The sequence below is a fragment of the Didymella exigua genome (assembly GCF_010094145.1).
Source record: "Didymella exigua CBS 183.55 unplaced genomic scaffold M421scaffold_31, whole genome shotgun sequence".
Classification (NCBI taxonomy): Eukaryota; Fungi; Ascomycota; class Dothideomycetes; order Pleosporales; family Didymellaceae; genus Didymella; species Didymella exigua.
In genome coordinates, this window is record NW_022984805.1 from 237,447 (window position 1) to 261,654 (window position 24,208).

Genomic DNA, 24,208 nt, shown 5'->3' on the forward strand with positions numbered 1-24,208 from the left:
CAGCTACCGCAGCAGTCATCCATGAGCGTCATGGCTTGGCACCTCACACAAGATCCATCATGGGCAAAAGTATATTCATACTCGAATATCAACAAAGGTACCGAAGCCACTGATATCCACATGAAACCCCCAACGCCGTCCAGCCTGGGTATTCCACAGTCACCTCACAACGCCGTTTCACAATCAGACCGTCTCCAACCTGTGGCAGGGCGCTCACGCCCTCGCAATCCACCCGCTGTGCACAAAATACTCATACAAGACCTTGGACTTCTTCTGATCAATGGTCAGAAGCTCTGTTGCTTCTTTCTTACTGAGGGCTCCGTTGTTGTTTAATGCCGCGCGCGCCATCTTCTCCTTAAGCGCGTTGTATGGCTTTGGCATGATGCGCAGCGCACTGCACATTTCACGCTCTTCCGGCGTCAACAGCTGAAGATCAGCTGCAGACTCCTTGCCAAACTTCAGAGGCACTGTGCCTGGGAGTGGCTTGACCGGGAACTTTGTCTTGGGGTGTTGCGGAGTTAAGACGCCATTTGTGCCATTTGTGGTCTTGTCTGAGGGTGGTGTTGTGAGACCGCTTCTCTGCTTGATGTGGAGCGGTAATTCGGAGCCAATCAAGGCTGTTGCTGCAGAAGGTTGCTCGAAGGGAGGTGTCGGCTTGCCAATCCTACTCGAAGCCAGGCGGTCGAACTGGCCGATTGGTGGACCACGAGACTGCCGTGTCTGCTTTTCCTGTTCGTACTTCTCGCCAGCTTTCAGATTCGTGATCTGCATGTTTCTCCATTCCTGCAGCTGAGAGATGGCTTGACGCAGATTGTGCTCGTACTCGAGATCCTTACAGAAGGTCTCGAAGTCCTCGTGCTTCATCATCCGTGCAAAGGGCTTCGCCTTGTTCATTAGATCTTTCTCTTCCTTTGTGCGCTTTTTGTCGGCCGCCTGATTCTTCCTATACTCCAGGAGTTTGTGCTCGAAGATGATCTTCTTTCGTTCCACTCGAGCATCCAGCCGCGAGTTGTAGATGTCCATGATGGTCATTTTCAGCTCCATCTCCGGCTCCATTTCGCCAGTCCTGGGGTTGATACCATCGCCAGGGTCGAATGACATGTGCTGGACCGCCTCTTCGGCTTCATTGAAGTACTCGGTTTCGAACTCCAGTCGACCAGGCATGTAGCCTTGGACCTCGTGACATGACGGCACACTGGCAGTGGGCTTCTGCTTTGGTGTTGCGGGTGCTGCATTCTTGGCCTCTTCCTTCTTTTCTTCTATCCTTCTCTTCTTCCGCGCCTGGAACTCAGCCCGAGGCATGCGCTCGCTGAGCGCGGTGTCGTCCTTGCTGGCATGCTCCGGCAGCGGGAACTTGGAGCTCTGTACGTACGTGTCGATATAGTGGTCGCGGACCTCGTCTCGCTCCCTGAAGCCGCCAATGTGGTCCGCAATGTCTGCCCATGAGCCCAAGCCGTATGTCTCGGCACCCTCGAGCAATGCCAATTCCTCGTCTGCGCCCCAGTCCTCGGTGTATATTGGTATGGAGTGCTGCTCAACAACTTTGAACGAGTGGGTCGCAGGGTTGTGGTCGCGCGAGGCCTTGCCGTCGGAAAAGCACGGCACGCAGAGGTCATATTCGTGGCAGGTGTCGTCGTTGGCGCAGCGGATGCGCACCTAGGCATGTCAACAGGAGGCTCTTGACACTGCGCATCCTCGAGAAGCTCCAGGCAGTGTGCATACCGTAGATGTGATGTCAGACGAGCACACGTCGCAGACATACTTGATGCCGCCCTCGGTGCCACGCGTCCCCGTCTTCTTCTTGATGACGCCCATGATGGTCGTCTAGGCGCGCTCGCGCACGGGGCAGAAGTAGAGGCGGTCGGCGCTCGGAGGTGAAGTCGGCGCTCGAATCGGCGCAGCCGCGGGCGTGGCGGTGCAGTGCGATGCAGGCCCAACAGCCCGAGTGCGCGCTGTGTGGCGGTGCAGTGTGCGGCGTCAATAATGGCCTGCGGAGATGGGCGCGTCGCACTCGCTCGTGGTGTTGACAGTCGCAACACTTTGTAGATGTGGTGGAGATGGATCTTCGATGGATGGGGGGAAGGTGCAGCCGAGGCAGCGAAGCACGCACGCACGCACGCACGCACGCAGTGTTACAGCTGGATGGGGATGCGGCCCTGGGGCACCGTCGCAGGCAATAGATGCGTACTTCACTCAGCGTGGGGCTCGCGGGCTGAAGACGAGCAGCCAAGAGGGCGCACTTGAATCCCTCACGATCAAGGCTCTCGGTGCCTCTGCGGGCGCGAGGCGACGCGATAGATCCTCGCCCAAGACTAATTACCTTCGTACCTGGAGAGCATAGCTAGCCAAACGCGAGCCTCAAACAGGCCGTGCCCCCTCAGAAGTGCACGCCGACGGGCCTCCTTGGGCATCTCGACAGCCACTCGCCACCTGTCCAGCCCCTATACCCTCTGCCCTCTGCCCTCCGGCCCTCTGCTCGCTCGGCCGCCTTTCGCTCCAGCCTCACCGCACCGTCGGCCTGCCTGCTCCCCGCTCCCGCCGGCCTCCCGTCTCTACCGCCCACACACCGGCACTGCGTCTTCTGCACAGCACCGCGAGACCGCCGCGCCCGCTGCCACCATGTCCTGGAAGCTCACCAAGAGTGGGTAGTCCTGTGTGCCGCCCACGATGCATTCTGACACGTGCCGCAGAGCTCAAGGAGACGCATCTGGCGCCGCTCGCCAACACGTTCAGCCGCTCGTCGTCGACGTCGACCATTGTGGACCAGCAGACGCCCAGGGCCGCAACGAGCCCTGCCAGCAGCAATGCGACGCTCGCCGACCCCAGCGGCGTTGGTGCGTCTCTGCATGCCCTGTGCCGAGACACTGCTAATTGTTCGCAGCCGCCTCAGACGCGAACGCAGCCCCACCGCCAGCGCCCCTCCGCCCTGGCATCCTGATCGTCACACTCCACGAGGGCAAGGGCTTCTCTCTCCCGCCGGGCGCCGAGGCTGCCTTCAGCGGCGGCTCGCATCACCAGGGTTCTCTCTCGACCGGCGGTGGCTTCTCCGTGGCGGGGTCGATGCGCCCGGGCTCGTCGCGGAATCCCGTCGTTGGCTCGTACACCGGCCAGGGCCGCCCGCAGTCTGCCGCTGGTAGCATCAACGCGGCGCCCACCATCCACGGCCGCTACTCGTCGAAGCACCTGCCCTACGCTCTGGTCGACTTCGACAAGCAGCAAGTCTTCATCAACGCCGTCTCTGGCACACCAGAGAACCCACTGTGGGCTGGCGGCAACACACAGTACAAGTTCGATGTTTCCAGAGTCACCGACCTGACCGTCTCCCTCTACATCCGCAACCCTACCGCGCCTCCCAACGCTGGCCGAAATGAGGACATTTTCATTGGAACTCTGAGGATCAACCCCCGATTCGAGGAGCAGCGCGATGGCAAGGACAGAAAGGGAGAGGCCATTGCTGCTGGCCAGGCTGGCGCTGATTGGATCAGTGTCCAGTTCGGCAGCGGCCAGATGAGGGTCGGCGTCAACTTCGTCGAGAACCGACAAGACCGATTGGCCATCGACGACTTTGAGCTGCTCAAGGTTGTTGGAAAGGGCAGCTTCGGAAAGGTCATGCAGGTGCAGTACGTAACGCACGTCTTGAACGTGGTGGCCCAATGCTCACACCATACAGGAAGAAGGACACACACCGAATCTACGCCCTGAAGACCATCCGCAAAGCCCACATCATTTCTCGATCCGAGGTCGCGCATACTCTCGCTGAGCGATCCGTTCTGGCTCAGATCAACAACCCCTTCATTGTACCACTAAAGTTCTCTTTCCAATCACCAGAGAAGCTCTATCTTGTCTTGGCCTTTGTCAACGGAGGCGAGCTGTTCCACCACCTGCAGAAAGAGCAAAGATTCGACATCAACCGTGCGCGATTCTATGCTGCAGAGCTGCTATGCGCGCTGGAGTGCCTGCACGGGTTCAATGTCATTTACCGTGACCTGAAGCCCGAGAACATTCTGCTCGACTACACTGGCCACATTGCGCTGTGCGATTTCGGCCTCTGCAAGCTTGACATGAAGGACGAGGACCGCACAAACAGTGAGTGTCTGAACGGAACCGGTCATGGACTGCTACTAACCTTCTTTCAGCATTCTGTGGAACACCGGAGTACCTTGCTCCTGAGCTCCTCACTGGCGGCGGCTACACGAAATCGGTAGATTGGTGGACACTCGGTGTCCTCCTCTACGAGATGTTGACAGGGCTGCCCCCTTTCTACGACGAGAACACCAACGACATGTACCGCAAGATTCTCACCGAGCCGCTCCACTTCCCTGGCCCCGAGATCGTTCCCCCTGCTGCACGCGACCTCCTGACCCGTCTGCTTGACCGCAACGCAGAGAAGCGCCTGGGAGCCAAGGGTGCGGCTGAGATCAAGGCACACTACTTCTTCCACAGCATTGACTGGCGCAAGCTTTTGGAGAGGAAGTACGAGCCGAGTTTCAAGCCCAATGTGGTGTGTACAACTCTCGTCGACTCGACTTACCTGCGTGCTAACAAAATCTCAGGTCGACGCCAAGGACACTGCCAACTTTGATCGCGAGTTCACCTCAGAAGCACCCACAGATTCGTACGTCGATGGGCCGATGCTGTCGCAGACCATGCAAGAGCAGTTCGCTGGCTGGTCTTACAACCGGCCGGTTGCTGGCCTCGGAGATGCTGGTGGCTCCGTAAAGGACCCATCTTTCGAGGGTGTCGCGGATAGGAAGTAAGGTCATCCTTGTTCAAGAAACGGTGACTGAATTAGCTCGGCCAATAGTCGGCTGCCTCGGCGATCGGACCGTCGCCTTTGCAACTTTAGATACTGTTGTTGTCGGGCTTTGGAGCATACATAGATGAGCGTGTGATTGGTGGGAACTCTCAGCGCTTTTGGCTATTTTGGTTCTGTAACGGCATCGGCGCATGGGGGCAGCATTTTGTTCTTGGAACACGCCCAGATAGGCAATGCAAGATGATATCCCACTCTGCAAAGTCTGGAACGAATCTGACACTGACAGCCCAGCCACATGGTACCGCAACTGCGCCTGTCAGTTAGTGAGCATTTGTATGCTCCTTTACTAAGCACGCGGAGAAGTTTGCTGGTCACGATTTAACCGTCTGTAAAGCTGTGACGTATCCGCGAGCGCGGCGGGGCATAGTGGGGGCTTCTCGGCCGCGCCTTCCACAGCTCCAAGATGCAGCTACCTCAACACGCCGTCGATCGTCTTCTCTCACCCTTACTCAACACTTCTGACACTGCTCTCTGCTCAATTGAATTTGCATTTCCCTTTTGATACCCCCAAACTTCAATTGTAAGTTACTGGTCTCGTTCGGAGCATTGCTTTGTTGACCCCGCCAGTCCCGTAACACAACATGCCCGGCTTCGCGCAAGCATCAGACCTGAACGCCTGGTCGTCCCTCCAGGACCACCACCAGAAGCTTGGAAAAGATATCGTCTTGAAGGAGTACTTCAACAAGGACCCCCAGGTATGCAGCGTCGCATGCAATGTGTCGACCCTTACTGACAATCTTGCAGCGTTTTGAGAAGTTCAGCCATGTCTTCAAGAACGGTGCCGAGAACTCCGAGATTCTCTTTGACTTCTCCAAGAACTTCATCACTGAGGAGACTGTAAAGCTCCTCGTCGAGCTCGCCAAGGAGGCTGGTCTCGAGCAGTTGCGCGATGACATGTTCGCTGGTAAGAAGATCAACTTCACAGAGGACCGCGCAGTCTACCATGTAGCTCTCCGCAACACCTCCAATGAGAAAATGGAGGTTGACGGCAAGAGCGTCGTTGAGGGTGTCAACGAGGTCCTCGAGCACATCAAGGAGTTCACCGAGCAGGTTCGTAGCGGCGAGTGGAAGGGCTACACAGGCAAGAAGATTGACACCATCGTCAACATCGGTATTGGTGGTTCTGATCTGTAAGTCGTGTTTGGATTCGAAAGGAGGGAAACGCAAGTACTAACTATCTCCAGCGGCCCCGTCATGGTCACCGAGGCCCTCAAGCCTTACGCTGACCGCGGCCTCAAGACTCACTTCGTTTCCAACATTGACGGAACTCACATCGCTGAGGCACTGAGGGACTCCAACCGCGAGACCACTCTCTTCCTGATCGCCTCCAAGACCTTCACCACAGCCGAGACCACCACAAACGCCAACACTGCTAAGTCATGGTTCTTGGAACAGGCTAAGGAGGCGGACATTGCCAAGCACTTCGTCGCTCTCTCCACAAACGAGGAGGAGGTCACCAAGTTCGGTATCGACAAGAAGAACATGTTCGGATTCTCCGACTGGGTTGGTGGACGTTACAGTGTCTGGTCTGCCATCGGTACAAGCGTTGCTCTATACATTGGCTACGACAACTTCCACAAGTTCCTTGAAGGCGCTCACGCCATGGACAAGCACTTCAGGGAGACTCCTCTTGAGAAGAACATCCCCGTTCTCGGTGGTCTGCTGAGTGTCTGGTACTCTGACTTCTTCGGTGCTCAGACCCATCTCGTCTCTCCGTAAGTCACCATGAGCGCATGGAAGACATTGTCTAACGTTTCGTAGCTTCGACCAGTACCTCCACAGGTTCCCTGCCTACCTTCAGCAGCTATCCATGGAGTCGAATGGCAAGGCCATCACCCGCAGCGGCGACTACGTCAAGTACACCACCGGCCCCATTGTGTTTGGTGAGCCAGCGACCAACGCCCAGCACTCCTTCTACCAGCTGCTCCACCAGGGTACCAAGCTCATTCCCACCGACTTCATCCTGGCTGCCAACAGCCACAACCCTGTTCAGAACAACAAGCACCAGAAGATGCTGGCGTCAAACTTCTTCGCCCAGGCTGAGGCTCTGATGGTTGGCAAGACCCCTGACCAGGTCAAGGCTGAGGGTGCCCCCGACAGCCTCGTCTCACACAAGACCTTCCTTGGCAACCGACCCACCACCTCCATCTTGGCCGACAAGATCACTCCCGCCACACTCGGCGCTCTGATTGTCTACTACGAGCACCTCACCTTCACTGAGGGCGCTATCTGGAACATCAACAGCTTCGACCAGTGGGGTGTCGAGCTCGGCAAGAGTCTGGCCAAGAAGATCCAGTCTGAGCTTGACGACAAAGAGGAGTCCAAGTCGCACGATGCCAGCACAAGCGGTCTCATCAACGCCTTCAAGAGCAAGCTCGCTCCGGCCAAGGATGTGAAGTTGTAGACCGAGGTCGATTATGGGTGATGATTGCGACAACATGATTAAAGCAAAAGTATCTAGCAAGTCCAATAGTCTAAAGCGATTCAGAGCGAATGGATTTTACCAACAAAGTTGCTTATGTTGTGTGTGCTTTGTAGATTCGAGAATGCGGAGTTTGCGGCGGAGGAGCAAACGCTTTGACCTCCGGACTACCTCGACATGTGCAAGTTGACAGATGGACAAAATCGCAGCGCACCCTAGCACGCACTGCCGGTGTTGTGGTGAGCCTTTGCCTACATGGTCTCGCGCCAATTTGTTCTCTGCGGTCGACATAACGCAATGGCTTCGAATGTCTGGCTCTCCTTGCTGGCGCTGTGTTCTTTCTGGACGTCCCTCGCCAGCGCCGTGAGCGGTCAAGAACCGCTCAAATCAGTCCAAGAAGCACGAGGCTACAACGCGGGCGAGCCGATTCCCGTCACTTGTCTAAACCGCACAATGTGCGCCCGCTCCCGCTCCCCTCTCTCGGTTCGCAGCTAACGACTCGCAGCGAGACAGGCGAGCACATTGTCGACAGCAACGGGCAGCTCCAATACATACCCTTCCCCGTATGCAACGAGACCGGACGTCCACTGGAGCTCTTCTTCGGGCTGGAGAGGGAAATCAACTGCACCATCGACTTCGTCACGGACGAGTTCTTCCACCTCCTCGAATTCTACGTGCACAACGACGCGCCGCTCACATGCCGGATCCCGAGCAAACCCCTCCCACCGAGCGTGCTCGAGACACAGTACCGCGTTTCAGACGAGGTGACGCAGGAAGGCGCGCTCGGCACGCAGAGCTCCGCCTACACCCCGCTCGTCGTCGGGCTCGCGGGCACCCTGCAGCTCAGCCACCTGCACGTCGGCAACAGCCTGAATCTGCTTCTGCACGCGGCGGACCGGCGCGCGAGCCCCGGCACCGTCGACGCCGCCACGGCCTACAGCATCGCGAGCCACACCCGCAACGTCCGCGTGTCCATTGGCGATCCCCTCCCGCTCGCGTTTAGCGTCCGCTGGTATCCCTCCACCACCCTTCCACCGGGCTGGGCGGGGTACGGCGGACATATCTACAAGAGCACGCTGTTGTACTGCTTGCTCAGCGCGGGCGCGAGCGCGGCCGTGTGCGTGGCGTATTTCCGGGGCGTCGAGCTGCCGCGCCGGCTGAGGGTGTATGCTAGGGATAAGATGAATGGCGGCAGCAGGTTTGGTATGGGGGCGGGCATGGGTGGGGGGAGTGGGTATGGATTGCCGATTCCGAACGGGGGGCTGAACAGGACGGGGAGTGGGTATGGGTTGGGGGGGTATGCGTATGGAGGGGGCTTGGGCAAGAAGGACTGAGTGCGTAGAGCGTGTAGCTTGCAATGCATGTGTGTGTGTCTGTGTGTGTGTGTCTGTGTGTGTGTGTGTCTGTGTGTGTGTGTGTGTGTGTGTGTGTTTGATGAGAAGTGTGGGTCGGTGTTTTGTGCGAACGACACGGCTAGTGGTGGTGAGGTGTTGAGATGGGCGAGACCGCTGTGGTTTGTGAGACTCGGCAATGTCCCGTCAAGGGGATCGATATGCGATCGCTGATTGAAAACTTGACTCGCTTGTGCAGAGCAATGCTGTCTTATCTTGCCAACCTCACAGCCTGGAGCCGCTCACTCGTATGGTACATGTCTATGCATAAACGCAACGCAATCTTACACCACCCGCCGACGCCGCATCACCAGCAAAGCGCCGTCTACCACCCCTTGCGCGTCAGCTCCACGACCCGCCCCGTCACGCTCTGAAAGCCCGCCTTGAATCTGGCCCGCCACCGCTGGCTGTTCAGCCTCTTTCTCTTCAGCCCGCCGCGCTCGTGGAACCGCTGGTCGGCGAAATCAGTCTTGACCTTGTTCCGCGCCATCAAGCTGCCCAGCATGCCAATGCCCCTCACGATGTCGCGTCCGCGGCTGACGTCGAGATGCACCGTGCGTCCGTACTGGGGCGTCAGACGCGGGTAGTTGTCAAAGGTGGCCTTTTGCTGCTCGGCAATGGGCGTGGTGTTTTTGTTGTCGAGCCGCGGGTCCAGCAGCGCGTCGCCGCCGAGCATGTCGTTGAAGTTCAGCGCGGGCGGGCTGCGACGGCTGCGGCGGCCCACGGGGCTGAAGTTCTCGCCGAACAGCCGGTTCGTCTGCTGCGCGCCGCTGGCCGAGGCGCTGTCGCTGGCCGTCGTGCCGAAGAGGTCGGCGATGGCGGCGTTGGCGCTGGCCGCGCTGGGCGACGGGCTGGGCGACTGCGCCGCGGCCGCGCGCGTCGGAGCTGGCTCGGGGGCGCCCTGGCGTGCTGGGGAGGCGGCGGGTGCTGAGGGGGTACTGCTGACGCAGCGCGCTGTCCACGCTGGTCCGAGGCGCGCGGGCGTGGGGCGGGCAAAGGCGCGAGGGTGGGCAAAGGTGCGAGGGCGGGCAAAGGTGCGAGGGCGGAGCAGACACTCGCCGACGGCGCGGGAGCCCATGGTGACGGCGACGTGTGCGGTGTGTTTTGTGTTTCTGTCGAGGCGCTGGACGTCGTCGGGAGGTAGCTGGGACCGCAATTGGGCGTCGGCGCGGCGCTGGCGTCGTCTTGCGGAGCTGTGCCATGTTCACTTCGACATTTCCTAGCGTTGCGGTCTGTGCGCAATCTCCAGTCTCGAAAAGACAGGACTGCTTCGGGGTCGGCCTTGTTGGTCCGCACCGCGACGACGCTATTGCTCTGTCGTCTGCGTCTCCCTCACAGACCGCCAGACTCTCCGCAGAGGCGATTGGCGACATGTACAACTATCCAGGTAACGTCTGGCGCCACAGTGTGCAGCTCGAGCACAGCTAACGCGCGCAGGTGCACCCGGGTTCAGCGGCCCTCCGCGCTATGCAGGCTCGCCGCCCGGCATGGCGCCGCCGGGAATGGGTATGGAAGACGTCCGGAAAGTGGGCTTCTAGGCTGACAGCATCCAGCAGGACCCCCGGGCGCGGTCCCCCCGGGCGTCGCGGCGCCCGGCGTCGCGCAGCCTCAAGGCCCTCCCCAGCTTGGCGGCCCGCGCCCGCTGCCCTCGAACTGGCAGCCGCCGGCAAACATGCCGAATTTCAACTTCAACGCGCCCGTCATCCGCCTCGGCACACAGCCCGGCCGCGGAGGCGCGGCCGACAGCGCCGTGGGGGCGCGCAAGGAGAGCGCAGCCATGCCGGCGCGACGCGGCCTGGGCATGGACCGCGACGGCGATCGCAGAGACGGCCCGCAGCAGGTGATACCGCCCACGCGCGAGGAGATTGCGCGGACCATCTTCGTCGGCAGCATCCCCGACGGAGTGGGCGGCGACGCGGGCATGGAGCGCATTCTAGAGACGGCGGGCAAGCTGGTGCGCTGGACGCGGGCCACCGACGCCAACAACAAGCCCCAGACGTTTGGCTTCGCCGAGTTCGCCGACGCCCAGAGCCTCGAGACCGCCGCCGATATCTTCAAGGACGTCAGGGTCCCCACGAAGCGACAGCAGCCGGGACAGGAGAAGAAGGCGCACAAGGAGAAGAAGGCGCACAAGGAGAAGAAGGAGCACAAGGAGCACAAGGAGCACAAGGAGGAGGAGGAGCAGGAGGAGGAGGAGGTGGAGGAGGAGGTGGAAACGAGCCAGCTGCACGTCATGGTCGACGATGCATCGATCAAGTACGCCGAGGAGTGGAGCAAGACGCGCAACGAAGACGAGGCCACGGTCCAGTTCCGCATCGACAGCGCCAGGGAGGCTCTGTCAGGCGTCCTCGCGAGCCTGTTCAACCCGCCAAACATGCCGCAGATGGACTATGGCGGAGACGCCATGATGCAGGACATGCCGGCGCAAGACGGCGACGGCGTCGAGGTTGCCTTTGTCAACCTGACCAACGCTGACGACGAGCTCGCCGACATTCCCGCAGACATGCGCGAGATCGTTGCCGCTGAAATCGCCGCCTTCCGCGACCGCTCGAACCAGCGCGATCGCGAACGACTCCGGAGGGAAGAGGAGCTGGAGGAGGCAGAGCGTCGCCGGAGCGGCAGGCGCTCGCCACCGCCATCTGCTCCGACAGGCCCTGGCGGCGCCAATGGTGTCCCAGTCGGACCCAAGGCAGATCGCGGCCTCCAGGGCGCCCCGAGCGGCCCACGGGGCTCTCAATTCCCCAAGGACTACCAGGGCGGTGTCAGCTTCACCAACGGAGGGTCTCTCGCCAACGGCACTTATTTCAGCCGCGAAGACGACGACGACTCGGGCAGCGACTCTGAGATGGAGCGTCGACGCAAGAAGAAGCGGGACGACGAGCAGGAGAGCGAGTACCAGAGGCAGCTTTCCAAGTGGCTCAAGCACGAGAGCAGGAGCGTCTCCTCTCTGGAACGCACAAGCGACCGCATGAAGAACCAGGAGGCTGAGCAGCAAGCTGCGCGAGACGCGCAGGCCAAGCAGCTCAAGGAGTTCGACGACGATCAAGAGGCCTCGACCCGGCGTCATCTTTACTACCGCGATCGTGGCGAATACATGCGCGAGCGCGAAAAGGTCCGCGAGCGCGAGGTCCGGGAAGACGCCCAGGACCGCGCTCAGGAACAGCGCGAGCTGGCCTCTCAGCAGAAGCAGCGGGACCACGCTCGTGGCCAGGCCGATGCCTCCCTCGATGCGCAAACCGACGAGACGGAGCGCACTCAAGAGCACCGCGAGCCTCAGCACTTCAAGATTTCTCTCGGTGCCGCAGCCAAGAAGCTCGAGACCGCTGCAGCTCCCCGCCGCACTGCTGCCGACGTCGAAAACCTGCTCGAAGACGAAGAAGTCACTGATCAAAGCAGCGGCAAGAAGCGCGCCCTCGTCCCCATCAACTTCGACGCCGCCGTTCGCGCCAATCTCACGCAAGAAGAGGTCGAGGATGCGCAGCGACAGCTTGCAAGAGACATTCCCAACGACAGAGAGGGTCTGTGGAAGTGGCCTGTGTCATGGGAGCATCTGCCTGAGAAGAACATTGACAAGGACATCAAGGACTGGGCAGCGAACAAGGTCCTGGAGCTCATGGGCCTGCAAGAGGACATGCTGGTCGATGCCATTGTGGAGCACTTGAAGAGCAGGGGCAGTCCGCAGGCCTTGGTGGAGAACCTCGAAGTTGTGAGTACAATCTTGACATTCATCTCGACACGTTGCTAATCAAACTGCAGGCGCTCGACGACGAGGCCGAGTCGCTCGTGAAGAAGCTCTGGCGCATGGTCATCTACTACAGCGAGACGGAGAAGCGGGGCATCAAATAAGCAAGCACCGCGGTGGACCTAGTAGCAGACAGCAATTGATATGCACTAGGGTCTTCGACTTTGAAGAACCCTGCAATGGAAATTCAACATGGAGCGAATAAAGGCAAGAGGTGTGTCTCACAGGCTCTCGAGTGCTGACAAGCAGGACAGAGCGCAGAGAGAGCGCACTCGTGGAAAACAGACAGCTGCTCATCTGGTACTCTACGTCTCATCCAAGCACGCGCGCGCAATTACACCCCAAACACGCACAATTACACCCCAAACACGCGCCAAATCGAGCAAGTCCGCGCTCTAGCGCGTCCCTGCGTGGAGAACCATGCTTCAGGTTCAGCACTGAATAGTCCCACTAGTGCTCCACGGCCGTAAATATTCCAGAATTCAACAATCCAGAAGCGTCGAGGCTGTCGAGGCAATGCTTCCATCAGACTTCCGCATTCCTCTGCCTACCATGAACGTCTCGTACATTGTCCCCGCATGCTGCCATGTCGTGCAACCCGCGACCAAGCCTCGCCAACAGCGCAAGCTTTCAGAGCCTCAATCAAATTTCCGCATGAGGCACCGCTCAAAGCCCGCGGGGTCCTCCCTCACCCTCCACCTCACGTGCGACATGCACCGTGCTCTCATGCCGGTAAACCGCTCACGCGGCTCAAGATCGGGGCCGCACCAGCCCGCTCGCTGTGGCTGCGGCGCCAGATGTTCCACCAATGGGCGCCGCGGTGGTGGGGTGCGGATGGAAAACAGATCCACCTTGGCTGCGACTCCCCGGCCAATGTGGGGGTTAGTGGGATGGTGTTGCGAGCGGAACTCCGTGCTATAAAGCATGTCTGATGGCGCGGTTGTGTGGAATCGACCTTTTACACCGCTTCTCGCTCTCCTCTGCACCGCCGTTCATACCCTGATACCCAGACTTTCCCTCGCGAGCAATCTACAGTCCTACAGACACCGCGGGGTACTGAGTTTCGCTCCGAATCCTCACTCTAGACGACCTCTCACACACATCATCCACAATGGTTACCATCACAGGCGTTGAGACGAGGGATGTGCGGTTCCCGGTATGTGCCAAGATGCATGTCGGTTTCTGTGAAGCTGAATTGACTGGTTGTTAGACTTCCCTTGACAAGACGGGCTCCGATGCTATGAACGCTGCGGGAGATTACTCCTCGGCTTACTGCATTCTGAGCACGGATTCGGAGTTCTCTGGACATGGTATGGTAAGTGAATTTGCTTTTTCCTTGTCAAAGCGGGCCGGAATCGGTGCATTGTGACGCCCTCGTCCAGCTTCAGCATGACTTGGGCACGAGCAGACGTCTCCATCCAACCGTTCGAGCCGCTTCAGTCTGCAACCACTCCGTAGTCTGCAACCACTCCACATTCTGCAACCGCTCCACAGCCTGCAACCACTCCATAGCCTGCAACCGCTCCACATTCTGCAACCGCTCCATAGCCTGCAACCACTCCATAGCCTGCAACCACTCCACAGTCTGCAACCACTCCATTGTATCAAGCTGACCCCGGCAGACCTTCACAATCGGCCGCGGCAACGAGATTGTCTGCTCGGCCATCGCACACCTCGCCGACCGCGTCAAGGGGCGCACCCTTGAATCCCTCGTCGAGAACTGGGGCAAGACATGGCGCCATCTCGTCAACGACTCACAACTGCGCTGGATCGGCCCCGAGAAGGGTGTCATCCACCTCGCGCTCGGTGCCGTGGTGAACGCCATCTGGGATCTGTGGGCCAAGACACTCGGCAAGCCCGTCTGGCGCATCGTCGCAGACATGACGCCGAGCCAGATTGTCGACCTGATCGACTTCCGCTACATCACCGACGCCCTCACGCCCGAGGAGGCGCTGGAGATCCTCACCAAGGCCGAGACCGGCAAGAAGGAGAGGCTCCAGGAAGCGCTTGACTCGCAGGCCGTGCCCGCCTACACCACATCGGCCGGCTGGCTCGGATACGGCGAGGACAAGATGAAGGCTCTGCTGCAGGAGACGCTGAGCAAGGGGTACCGCCACTTCAAGCTCAAGGTCGGCAGCGACGTCGCGCAGGACAAGCACCGCCTGAGCATCGCACGCGAAATCATCGGCTTCGACAAGGGCAACGTCCTCATGGTCGACGCGAACCAGGTCTGGAGCGTGCCCGAGGCCATCGAGTACATGAAGCAGCTCCAGGAGTTCAAGCCGTGGTTCATCGAGGAGCCCACCAGCCCTGATGATGGTATGTCCCAACCCCCGACACTCTTACATTGTACCTAACGACCCCCAGTTCTCGGCCACAAGGCGATCAGAGAGGCCCTGAAGCCCTACGGCATCGGCGTCGCAACGGGCGAAATGTGCCAGAACCGCGTCATGTTCAAGCAGTTCCTCCAATCCGGCGCCATCGACATCTGCCAGATCGACGCCTGCCGCCTGGGCGGCGTCAACGAAGTCATCGCCGTGCTGCTCATGGCCGCCAAGTACGGCGTGCCCATCGTGCCCCACTCCGGCGGCGTCGGACTGCCCGAGTACACGCAGCATCTGTCGACGATCGACTACGTCGTCGTGTCGGCCAAGAAGAGCGTCCTCGAGTACGTCGACCATCTGCACGAGCACTTCTTCAACCCCAGCCGCATCGAGAACGGGTACTATGTCACCCCGACCGAGCCGGGGTACAGCGTCGAGATGAAGCCCGAGTCCATGGACAGGTTCTCGTACCCGGGCAAGGAGGGTGTTTCGTGGTGGAAGAGCGAGGAGGCGCGGCCGATTCTTGAGGGTGAGAAGTACTAGGCGCCTGCCACCCTTGCACTTGCATGGTAGCGCGTCCCTTGATTGAAGTAATGATTCGAAATAATGCAAAAGTTCACATCTCATCTCTCATCGCCTGTTTTCCCGGTACGACACGTCTCTCGTCCGATCACTCGAGGTCTCCAGGCATGCAGTAGAGCAATAACACAATAGATCCCATACCCACCACGAGACATTCTCCCGCTAATCTCTGACCCAAAAGCAGACACTCCCAGTCCAACCCCGATTGCAGCGCTAGCAGCTCATCCACCCGTCCAACCTACAACAACGCAGCCACAGCCCCTTCGCCGACGATCTCTCTCCAGCACCTTTTCAAGACGAAGGACCAGTGCCCTCGATACCACCGTTCCACGCAGGAGGAAGAGGACAAAGACGCGAGCATATCCAGCACTCCTCCGAAGCGCCTGCAGACCGCCACTGGCAGATGTGGTGTATGAGGTACACTTGCGTATGAACGGTGCGGCGGTTGTGTATGAGCAGTGCGACGGTTGTGTACGCCATCCGAGCTGCTTAAGTTGATTATGTTTTGCATCTATCTGAGATGCTCTGCACTTGACCACGGACATGTGAGTTTCTGGGCTTGGGATCATGGTGATAGTCAAGGCGCGAAAAAGGTGCCGGATATATGTCGACGGCGTGCGTGTTTTTGCGGTGGGGACATGAAGCGCATTCGCTAGTTTTCAACGGGATTTCTACGTCTTCGACAGTGGTGCAAGACGGGTATTGATTGACGCGTGGCCAGTGTGACATGCGTTCAGGACGAAAGCACGGCTATATAGACGGTCTCAGGCGATTTGAAAAATGGCAGTGTGGTGGTCGTGGTTTGGAGAGGGACAGAAGCAGAGCCCATGCATCTCTGTCCTTGTCCTTCGCAGCATATCGCGAAGTATCGTGCGGAAAAAGAACTGCCGAGAGTTCATGAGATTTGTACGAGAAGCCACTCAGCCCACCGTGAATACACAGCACCCGATGACAATTTCGATTGGAAGAGCGAAACAGCGCATCAGTGGGAGCAGATTCGTTTTGGTGGACACATTTGCTCGTCTTTTGGCGCCTTCAAGTGCATGCTCTCAGGCACGGGGAAGAAGCAGCACGTGGCATCGGTGTTGAGGTGCTTTGGCGAAGCGGACAGCGTAGCCTTGTACTAAGCGTACGATGCACATTGGCTCTCTTCCTTCTCTCTTGCAAACGGCACGCGAGCATCCTTGAGTTGCAGATCTTGCTGTCTTGAGATGTGACAATGTTGAGTAAGATTCTAGATGCCGCTTTCTGGAACTACCTGGTCCTATTGCGAGTAAAGAGGTGCTACAGGTCCTTCTTACCGCTTCTCTTGTAATTTGGGACGCTTCAATGGCGCTTACTCAGGATGACTGCTGATTATGTGGGATTTTGTGCTCAGCCTTACTCGGTCCCGCGCAAGAGATGAGAACCCGGCCATCGGTGCAGTTGTTACGCCTCTGCGGTGGTCATTCAGTTTCGGCAGCCCGAACGCATAATACTGCGGCCCCGTCGGTCTTGCCGTAATCAAACGAGAACGAGAAAGAGAGCAAGAACGAGAGTTCGTTCCTGGATGTTTAATAGTTGCCCATGGCGCGCAATCATGTTTGCACTGCCTCTCGAGCCAGTCCACAAGATGTGCTGAAGTTGTGGTCCGAGACCGATGTAAGCAGCCGGTTTGACAGACAGACGCGTCCAATTGCTCGGGCGCGTCTTATAATCGGGATGATAAACCTTGGGCGTGAGGGAGTTCGGTCTTCACAATGCGAAGATGCCGCAGAGAACTAGCCTTCTATGAGCAGCCTAAGTAGGGGTGTTTGACAGAAGAGGATCGTGCTAGGTTCGTGTGAAGTTTGGTAGAACACGCAGTACGAAGTAGTGTATCGAAAGTCAACAGTAGCATGCACATGCAGTGCGCACAAGGTAGATTGACAGGCAGTCGCTCGATAGTCATTGTGACTCATGGTCTGTCAAGGTGCCGCTAGCTGCTGCGAATCAGGCGTTCAAGACAAAGGCGCTGTGACCTCTGCCACTGTGAGGGAAGGTCTGGCTCGGCTGCATCCGCAGGGCTAAGGATCTGAGTCAGCGGGGGTAAGCAACGTGCTTCGTGAGAACTCCGGCCATGAACGGTGAGCCAATTTGGTATTGTGGCGATGTTGTGACTTGTCATCGGGGAGTCGGTGTCAAGTTCACTCGGAGGGTGAAGACTGCTGTTTGTCCGGAAGTCCAACGCTGAAGAGCGGATCGTACAAACGATGCCATCGGGTTTATAGCAAGGCTGAACCGCTCCGAGAAAGTTATCCGGAGTCCGAGCCAAGCGTGGTGAAGCTCTTCGGTAGAGACCGAATACGAAGTGCCGCCAGAACAATTTTGGTGATCTGCGCAGGCCTCCCTGGCTGCGTCGATCCCTGGCAGCAGGTTTTGGTGACGACAGTTTGATCGACGGTCATGAATACCTGCAGTGGGGCATCATTTTGGATGTTTTCCAGGCTGTTAAGGTCCGATGGTTGAGCTTCTGTTTCCGCAGGCATCCGTAGGCACGACGTCATCGCTCCAACGTGCGAAGATCCACTCGGCGCCCAGGACCAACCCTCTAGCACGCGAGTCTGGAGCAACAAGGCGTCTACAAGCGCAGAGTCAGGCCTTTTTCGTCGTGATGGTCCCGCCATAGCGTCAAGATGTCCACAAATCTGCCCTATCAGATGAGCATCTGTGTAACGCTCATTTCGTCCGTTTTCAGCGCAAGGAGCTAACCACGATCACCTTATCGATCCGCGATCCGAATAGGTGGAATTCTGTGCATTGATGTAATGGCGGAGAAAGGGTTCAATTATGTTTATTACGCTGCAAATGTTGTCGTGATCGCGATCATTAACAAACACTGCTTTAACGTTCACACCTGTCGTTGCCCGTCATGGCTCAGGATCACCAATCTCAGGGTGACTTCACCAACATGTCATCAAGCAACCAGGTGCAGAATACACCGTCAACACATCACAATGAATCGACATCCCAATCACAACAAGACACGTCCCAAGTCAGCGAACTTGCAAACCCCTTTGATGGCATTCTTCGAACAGAGTCTGGCCGCGAAACATATTTTCCAGATGGGCACCAGTCGCCAGAAGTTCAACGCTCAACATCACGTGGTAGCTATGGACTGTTTCCGATCACAGGGAAGCACGACACCCACACCTCCGGCAATTACGCAGCAGGTGGGCTAGCCGCAGTCGGGGCTGGACCTGGCACGGGTGCCGGTCTCCTCAATACCCCAAACAACCATACAGACACGACACATAATCATTACCTTCAGGATGGAGCTGAAGATCATGAACTTCTCGAAAAGGTCGCAACAGGGAGCTCGAGCGACTCTTCATTTACACGCTATGGCTCCAATGGCCAGCGGATCAGGAAAGGAACCAAGATCTCAGATACCGATGACAGTGAGGGCTCACCCATGGAGCGCACAGTGACAAAGTCTGAGATCAATAACGAAGAGAGGAGAGACCTCCAGCGTGCTCTCACCAGCCTGAGCATGTCTCGACAAGGAACACGCCATAGCATTGCAGAGCCAAACGACCCGAGCATGGACCCCAGCAGCGACCAGTTCGATCTCACAAAATTCTTGCGTTCTTTCAGACACTACCTCGAGGAAGAGGGAGTTGAGATGAAGCAGCTTTCTGTTGTCTACAAGAACCTTAGTGTGTTCGGATCGGGCGCAGCACTGCAGCTGCAGAAGACTGTCACAGATATGCTTTTGGCACCTCTTCGACCACAGGAGTTCTTTAGCTTTGGCAAGAAGGACCGCAAGCAAATTCTTCACAGTTTTGATGGCATCATCAAGGCTGGTGAGCTTTGCGTGGTTCTTGGTCGCCCCGGATCTGGATGTTCCACTCTTTTGAAGGCGTTGACTGGTGAGCTTCACGGCCTCGAGATCGATGGATCTGAAGTTCATTACAATGGTATTGAGCAGCACAAGGTCATTAAGGAGTTCAAGGGAGAGACAGTGTACAACCAAGAGGTATAATTTCCCCTATCCTATGATCCGTGCACGATTGCTAACTATATGATTCTAGGTTGATAAGCACTTCCCTCACCTGACGGTCAGCCAAACCTTGTCTTTCGCAGCTGCGGTCCGTACCCCGTCACACCGGCCCCACGAAACTTCCCGCAAGGACTTCGCCAAGTACAGCGCAGAGGTCGTAATGGCTGTGCTTGGTCTGAGCCACACATACAACACTAAAGTCGGAAACGACTTTGTTCGTGGAGTCAGTGGTGGAGAGAGGAAGCGTGTCTCCGTTGCAGAAATGCTGCTCGCTGGTGCTCCTTTCGCCTCTTGGGACAACAGTACCCGCGGTCTGGATTCGGCTACTGCGCTCAAGTTTGTTCGCTCATTGCGAATTGGATCTGACATGACTGGCGGAGCCGCCGCAGTTGCCATCTACCAAGCCTCCCAGTCAGTGTACGATTGCTTCGATAAGGCAGCAGTCTTGTATGAAGGTCGCCAGATTTACTTCGGCCCAGCCAATAAAGCACGAAGCTACTTTGAGCGCCAGGGTTGGTACTGTCCTCCTCGTCAAACCACCGGTGATTTCTTAACAGCTGTCACCAACTCTGACGAGCGACAACCCGCCAAGGGCTGGGAGAATAAAGTTCCTCGCACACCAGAAGACTTCGAGAGGTACTGGCGCGAATCACCCGAGTACCAGAGATTGCTCAAGGAAATCCAGGAGTTCGAGCAGGAGAATCCTGTTGGTCAACACTCTACACTCCACGAGTTTCGTCAGAAGAAGAACTACATCCAGGCCAAGCACACACGCCCCAAGTCTCCGTATCTAATCAGCATTCCCATGCAGATCAAGCTCAACACCGTTCGAGCATACCAGCGAATTTGGGGCGACTTTGCCTCCACCGCCACTCAGGCAATGCTCAACCTCATTATCGCTCTCATTGTCGGTTCGATCTACTTCGGTCATTCGCAAGGCACAAGCTCTTTCCAGGGCAGGGGTGCTGTTCTGTTTTTGGCTGTGCTCTTCAACGCCCTGACTTCCATTGGTGAAATCAGTGGACTGTACTCCCAAAGGCCTATCGTCGAAAAGCACAACTCTTACGCGTTCTACCATCCAGCTACAGAGGCCATAGCAGGCATCGTCGCAGACGTACCTGTCAAGCTACTGCAAGCAACCGTGTTCAACATCGTCTTGTACTTCCTTGCTCAGCTTCGGTACACACCTGGTCAATTCTTCCTCTACTTCCTGATCACCTATATTACCACCTTTGTCATGGCTGCTATCTTCCGTTCGACAGCTGCTTTAACGAAGACAGCATCGCAAGCCATGGCGTTAGCAGGAGTCTTGGTCCTCTTCCTCGTCATCTACACTGGATTCGTCATTCGCATTCCGTCTATGCATCCCTGGTTCTCTTGGATTCGATGGATCAATCCGGTATTCTACGCTTTCGAAATCTTGGTTGCTAACGAATTCCACGGTGTCCAATTTCCTTGTGATCAATTTATCCCGATGGGACCAGGATACACGCAAACCGGCACCAATTTTATCTGCAACTCGCAAGGAGCAACTGCAGGACAGGCATTCGTCTCCGGCGACGATTTTATTGCAGTTGCCTATGAGTATTCCTTCTCTCACGTTTGGAGAAATTTCGGCATCCTCGTCGCTTTCTTAATCTTCTTCATGGTCATCTACTTCGTCGCTGTCGAGCTCAACTCGTCTACCACCAACACTGCCGAACAGCTCGTCTTTCAGCGTGGCCATGTTCCCGCCTACATGCAAGAGAAGGGTGGCAAGCAGTCTTTCGAAGAGGTTGCTGCCAAGCCCGCTGCTCAGGCTGAAGGTGGAGAGACCGATGTCAGCGCTATCGAAGAGTCCAAGGGTATCTTCACGTGGAGAGATGTTGTGTACGACATCGAGATCAAGGGGGAGCCTCGCCGACTGTTAGACCATGTTTCCGGTTACTGCAAGCCCGGAAGTTTGACGGCTCTCATGGGTGTCAGTGGTGCTGGCAAAACGACTCTTCTCGACTCGCTCGCCCAACGAACTACCATGGGCGTCATCACCGGTGATATGCTTGTCAATGGAAAGCCTCTTGATCCGAGTTTCCAACGTTCCACAGGCTACGTCCAACAGCAGGACCTGCATCTCGAGACCAGCACCGTTCGCGAGGCGCTTCGGTTTTCAGCCTTTTTGCGTCAGCCTAAGTCGGTGCCCAAGCAGGAGAAGTACGACTATGTTGAGGAGGTTATCAAGATGTTGAACATGGAAGAATTCGCTAATGCCGTTGTTGGTGTGCCTGGAGAGGGTCTCAACGTTGAGCAGCGCAAGCTTCTCACGATTGGCGTGGAATTGGCAGCCAAGCCGAAGCTTCTGCTCTTCCTTGATGAGCCTACTTCTGGTCTTGATAGTCAGAGCTCTTGGTCCATTATATCCTTCCTTCGCAAGCTTGCGTCTGCGGGACAGGCCATCTTGTGCACTATCCATCAGCCAAGCGCCATTCTGTTCCAGGAGTTTGACCGCCTTCTGTTCCTGGCCAAGGGCGGAAAGACAGTCTACTTTGGTCCGATCGGAGAGAACTCGCAGAAGCTCCTCCACTACTTCGAAAACAGTGGTGCTCGCAAGTGTGGAGAGGACGAAAACCCTGCAGAGTATATGTTGGAGATTGTCAATTCCGGAAAGAATGATCAAGGAGAAGACTGGTTCGAAGTCTGGAAGAAGAGCGAAGAAGCCGAACAGGTGCAGCGCGAGATCGACCAGATTCACGAAGAGACAAGCCACTCCAACCTCAACATTGCCGAGGAGACTGGCGGCACCGAATTTGCTATGCCACTCTGGACTCAGGTGTGGGAGTGCACATACCGTGTGTTCCAACAATACTGGAGGATGCCCGAATATGTACTCGCCAAGATTGCTCTGTGTGTCGTCGCTGGTCTCTTCATCGGTTTCTCGTTTTACGGCGCCAACAGCACTCAAGCTGGCATGCAGAACATCATCTTCAGTGTGTTCATGTTGACCACCATCTTCTCCTCCCTTGTCCAGCAGATCCAGCCGCTCTTCATCACTCAGCGCAACCTTTACGAGAGCCGCGAGCGCCCTAGCAAGGCCTACTCTTGGGTCGCTTTCATGATTGCCAATATCGTAGTCGAGCTGCCATATGGTATCGTCGCCGGTGTTCTCATGTTTGCGTCATTCTACTACCCAGTAGTCGGTGCAGGGCAGGCCAGTGCACGCCAGGGCCTGGTTCTTATGTTCTCGATCCAGCTCCTTGTATACACGTCATCTTTCGCAGCCATGACCATTGCTGCTCTGCCGAACGCCGAGACAGCTTCCGGATTGGTCTCGCTCTTGACATTGATGTCTATCCTCTTCAACGGAGTTCTGCAAACCCCCAGCAACCTTCCAGGGTTCTGGATCTTCATGTACCGGGTTTCGCCTTTTACGTACTGGATTAGTGGGATCGTCTCCACTATGCTGGCAGGTCGCGAGGTCGTTTGCAGCTCCACAGAAGTATCCATCTTCGACCCACCATCTGGCCAAACTTGCGGTCAATACCTTGGCCCCTATGCTCAAGCCGCAATGGGAACTATTCAGAACCCCAATGCGACTGCATCGTGCCAGTACTGCGCTCTTTCGAGTGCCGACCAATTCTTGGCCGGCAGCAGTATCTATTACAGCGAACGCTGGAGGAACTTTGGCATTATGTTTGCTTTCATATCTTTCAACGTCTTCCTCGCTCTGCTTTCCTACTGGCTTTTCCGGGTTGTAAACCTTAGCAACTTCACAGCCAAGTTCCACAAGACCAAGAAAGGCGCGAAGACAAAACGCGCTGCGGAGAAAACCGCAGATGGTGTGGGTGAGGCAGCAAGGCAAGGCGCGCACCCCGGAAACCGATCCGGGGAGAAGGACACAGCGTAATGGTAGAACGTGGGAGAAAGTGGGGCCTATTGTTTCCTAGGTTGTCATTGCCGTTGAGGCTGAAAAAGTAGACCCGTTGTTTTCCTCGGCCGGGCCACTGTCGTCCATCATTCTGGGCGTGGGGCTCTACTCTTGTTGATCAGACTAGCTTTTAGTATTCCGCCTAGCGCATAGCAATTTGACAATCTGCACATACGGTCCTGAGTCTCTCCAAATCGTCATGTGACGATGTGTACCACTTTGAGCGGGATATGGATTCCTTCCAATCTTCTTGCCCTAGTCATCGGACGCATGCTTCCTATATCACTAACGCGTCCGTCAGCTTCAGAGTCGCGGACCTGTAGTGCAGGGTGTTGTCTGCCCGTGAACCGGGGTCATCTTTCGGCGGCTTGCCATAGCAGCGGTAGAACCTCGGCGGAATGCCCCGCATTCATGCAAGGCATTGCAGCCCAGCCTCCACGATGGCGAAGGTTTTTCACCCGAAAGAACGAACACGAGATCAAAAAGTTGGAGATTTGGAGATCGCACATGCTGCATGCACCCCACTGAGCACGGGCCAATACCGGCAATTGGACCCCGGGGAGTTTTGTGTGGGGACTGGCGGAGTGACGTATGCTGGGGTTGTAGCTCGCGGGGCGTGATCCTCTATTTGAGCCTAGCGATTGCTCGACTGGGCGCTAGTCCACTCGACGGCTCCTCAAGTTTTGCAAGCCACGAGATCGCGAGACGAGGCTCTGCGCTACACAGACCTTTACACGATGTCACGGCAACAAGCACGGCTCTTCTTCGCGATGCTTAATACGTCTAAGAACAAGACTAGTAGCAGCCGATGCAGCCGCGGCTATCATGTACCTTGCTGCCTCCCCGCCATCACGAGTCGTAAAGAGGAGGTTGATGATGATTTTGTGCGGATATGAGCACCTGCCACCGTGGGAAGTGCCGTGCATTGAAACCCACGAACAATCGCCTTGGAAGTAGCAATTGCATTGAGAAGGTGAGACCGACTCGCCAGAGCTGGTCGTTATACTTT

At 57.0% G+C, this 24,208-nt stretch overlaps 8 protein-coding genes across 8 annotated transcripts; 6 read left to right on the plus strand and 2 right to left on the minus strand.

Annotated features, from left to right (window-relative positions):
• Positions 1–57: 57 nt before the first annotated feature.
• M421DRAFT_424045 (transcriptional adapter 2) lies at positions 58–2,220 on the minus strand. Its single transcript, XM_033593634.1, has 2 exons — positions 1,723–2,220; positions 58–1,656 (listed from the first exon to the last, which is right to left on the minus strand). The coding sequence occupies exons 1-2, from the start codon at positions 1,813–1,815 to the stop codon at positions 214–216; spliced, it is 1,536 nt and encodes a 511-aa protein (XP_033445495.1). The 5' UTR covers positions 1,816–2,220; the 3' UTR covers positions 58–213.
• A 65-nt stretch (positions 2,221–2,285) lies between these two features.
• Positions 2,286–5,013, plus strand: M421DRAFT_424046 (serine/threonine-protein kinase YPK2/YKR2). Its single transcript, XM_033593635.1, has 6 exons — positions 2,286–2,641; positions 2,691–2,834; positions 2,882–3,620; positions 3,671–4,086; positions 4,137–4,501; positions 4,554–5,013. The coding sequence occupies exons 1-6, from the start codon at positions 2,620–2,622 to the stop codon at positions 4,755–4,757; spliced, it is 1,890 nt and encodes a 629-aa protein (XP_033445496.1). The 5' UTR covers positions 2,286–2,619; the 3' UTR covers positions 4,758–5,013.
• A 255-nt stretch (positions 5,014–5,268) lies between these two features.
• Positions 5,269–7,345, plus strand: M421DRAFT_263102 (Phosphoglucose isomerase). The gene is made up of 4 exons (XM_033588704.1): positions 5,269–5,511; positions 5,561–5,946; positions 6,001–6,531; positions 6,578–7,345. The coding sequence occupies exons 1-4, from the start codon at positions 5,398–5,400 to the stop codon at positions 7,218–7,220; spliced, it is 1,674 nt and encodes a 557-aa protein (XP_033445497.1). The 5' UTR covers positions 5,269–5,397; the 3' UTR covers positions 7,221–7,345.
• A 190-nt stretch (positions 7,346–7,535) lies between these two features.
• On the plus strand, positions 7,536–8,572 carry M421DRAFT_103301 (uncharacterized protein; the record flags this gene model as incomplete). Its single annotated transcript, XM_033586889.1, has 2 exons — positions 7,536–7,693; positions 7,744–8,572. 2 exons carry the CDS (start codon positions 7,536–7,538, stop codon positions 8,570–8,572), a joined length of 987 nt encoding a protein of 328 aa, XP_033445498.1.
• A 382-nt stretch (positions 8,573–8,954) lies between these two features.
• Positions 8,955–9,407, minus strand: M421DRAFT_11229 (uncharacterized protein; the record flags this gene model as incomplete). Its single annotated transcript, XM_033587208.1, has 1 exon — positions 8,955–9,407. A coding segment is annotated over one exon (453 nt), but the record flags the coding sequence as incomplete, so codon positions are not given.
• A 770-nt stretch (positions 9,408–10,177) lies between these two features.
• Positions 10,178–12,681, plus strand: M421DRAFT_263013 (uncharacterized protein). Its single transcript, XM_033588703.1, has 2 exons — positions 10,178–12,335; positions 12,386–12,681. The coding sequence occupies exons 1-2, from the start codon at positions 10,302–10,304 to the stop codon at positions 12,473–12,475; spliced, it is 2,124 nt and encodes a 707-aa protein (XP_033445500.1). The 5' UTR covers positions 10,178–10,301; the 3' UTR covers positions 12,476–12,681.
• Positions 12,682–13,174: 493 nt separating this feature from the next.
• Positions 13,175–15,419, plus strand: M421DRAFT_424050 (L-galactonate dehydratase). The gene is made up of 4 exons (XM_033593636.1): positions 13,175–13,527; positions 13,582–13,686; positions 13,994–14,690; positions 14,739–15,419. Exons 1-4 carry the CDS (start codon positions 13,483–13,485, stop codon positions 15,236–15,238), a joined length of 1,347 nt encoding a protein of 448 aa, XP_033445501.1. The 5' UTR covers positions 13,175–13,482; the 3' UTR covers positions 15,239–15,419.
• Positions 15,420–18,206: 2,787 nt separating this feature from the next.
• M421DRAFT_70448 (uncharacterized protein) lies at positions 18,207–23,178 on the plus strand (the record flags this gene model as incomplete). The annotated part of the gene is made up of 3 exons (XM_033596707.1): positions 18,207–18,468; positions 18,574–19,274; positions 19,330–23,178. 3 exons carry the CDS (start codon positions 18,207–18,209, stop codon positions 23,176–23,178), a joined length of 4,812 nt encoding a protein of 1,603 aa, XP_033445502.1.
• Between the last annotated feature and the right edge of the window lie 1,030 nt (positions 23,179–24,208).

What these genes read in the sequence shown, in the direction of transcription:
- M421DRAFT_424046 (XM_033593635.1), top strand. Translation starts at nt 2,620, where the DNA reads ATGTCCTGGAAGCTCACCAAGA. An exon ending in GGACGAGGACCGCACAAACA is followed by an intron (nt 4,087 to 4,136) that starts GTGAGTGTCTGA and finishes ACCTTCTTTCAG; the next exon opens with CATTCTGTGGAACACCGGAG. An exon ending in CGAGTTTCAAGCCCAATGTG is followed by an intron (nt 4,502 to 4,553) that starts GTGTGTACAACT and finishes ACAAAATCTCAG; the next exon opens with GTCGACGCCAAGGACACTGC.
- M421DRAFT_424050 (XM_033593636.1), top strand. Translation starts at nt 13,483, where the DNA reads ATGGTTACCATCACAGGCGTTGAGACGAGGGATGTGCGGTTCCCG. An exon ending in CGAGGGATGTGCGGTTCCCG is followed by an intron (nt 13,528 to 13,581) that starts GTATGTGCCAAG and finishes ACTGGTTGTTAG; the next exon opens with ACTTCCCTTGACAAGACGGG. An exon ending in GCCCACCAGCCCTGATGATG is followed by an intron (nt 14,691 to 14,738) that starts GTATGTCCCAAC and finishes AACGACCCCCAG; the next exon opens with TTCTCGGCCACAAGGCGATC.
- M421DRAFT_424045 (XM_033593634.1), bottom strand. Translation starts at nt 1,815, where the DNA reads ATGGGCGTCATCAAGAAGAAGACGGGGACGCGTGGCACCGAGGGCGGC. An exon ending in CGTCTGACATCACATCTACG is followed by an intron (nt 1,657 to 1,722) that starts GTATGCACACTG and finishes TGACATGCCTAG; the next exon opens with GTGCGCATCCGCTGCGCCAA.
- M421DRAFT_263102 (XM_033588704.1), top strand. Translation starts at nt 5,398, where the DNA reads ATGCCCGGCTTCGCGCAAGCATCAGACCTGAACGCCTGGTCGTCCCTC. An exon ending in ACTTCAACAAGGACCCCCAG is followed by an intron (nt 5,512 to 5,560) that starts GTATGCAGCGTC and finishes ACAATCTTGCAG; the next exon opens with CGTTTTGAGAAGTTCAGCCA. An exon ending in CAGACCCATCTCGTCTCTCC is followed by an intron (nt 6,532 to 6,577) that starts GTAAGTCACCAT and finishes AACGTTTCGTAG; the next exon opens with CTTCGACCAGTACCTCCACA.
- M421DRAFT_263013 (XM_033588703.1), top strand. Translation starts at nt 10,302, where the DNA reads ATGCCGAATTTCAACTTCAACGCGCCCGTCATCCGCCTCGGCACACAG. An exon ending in TGGTGGAGAACCTCGAAGTT is followed by an intron (nt 12,336 to 12,385) that starts GTGAGTACAATC and finishes ATCAAACTGCAG; the next exon opens with GCGCTCGACGACGAGGCCGA.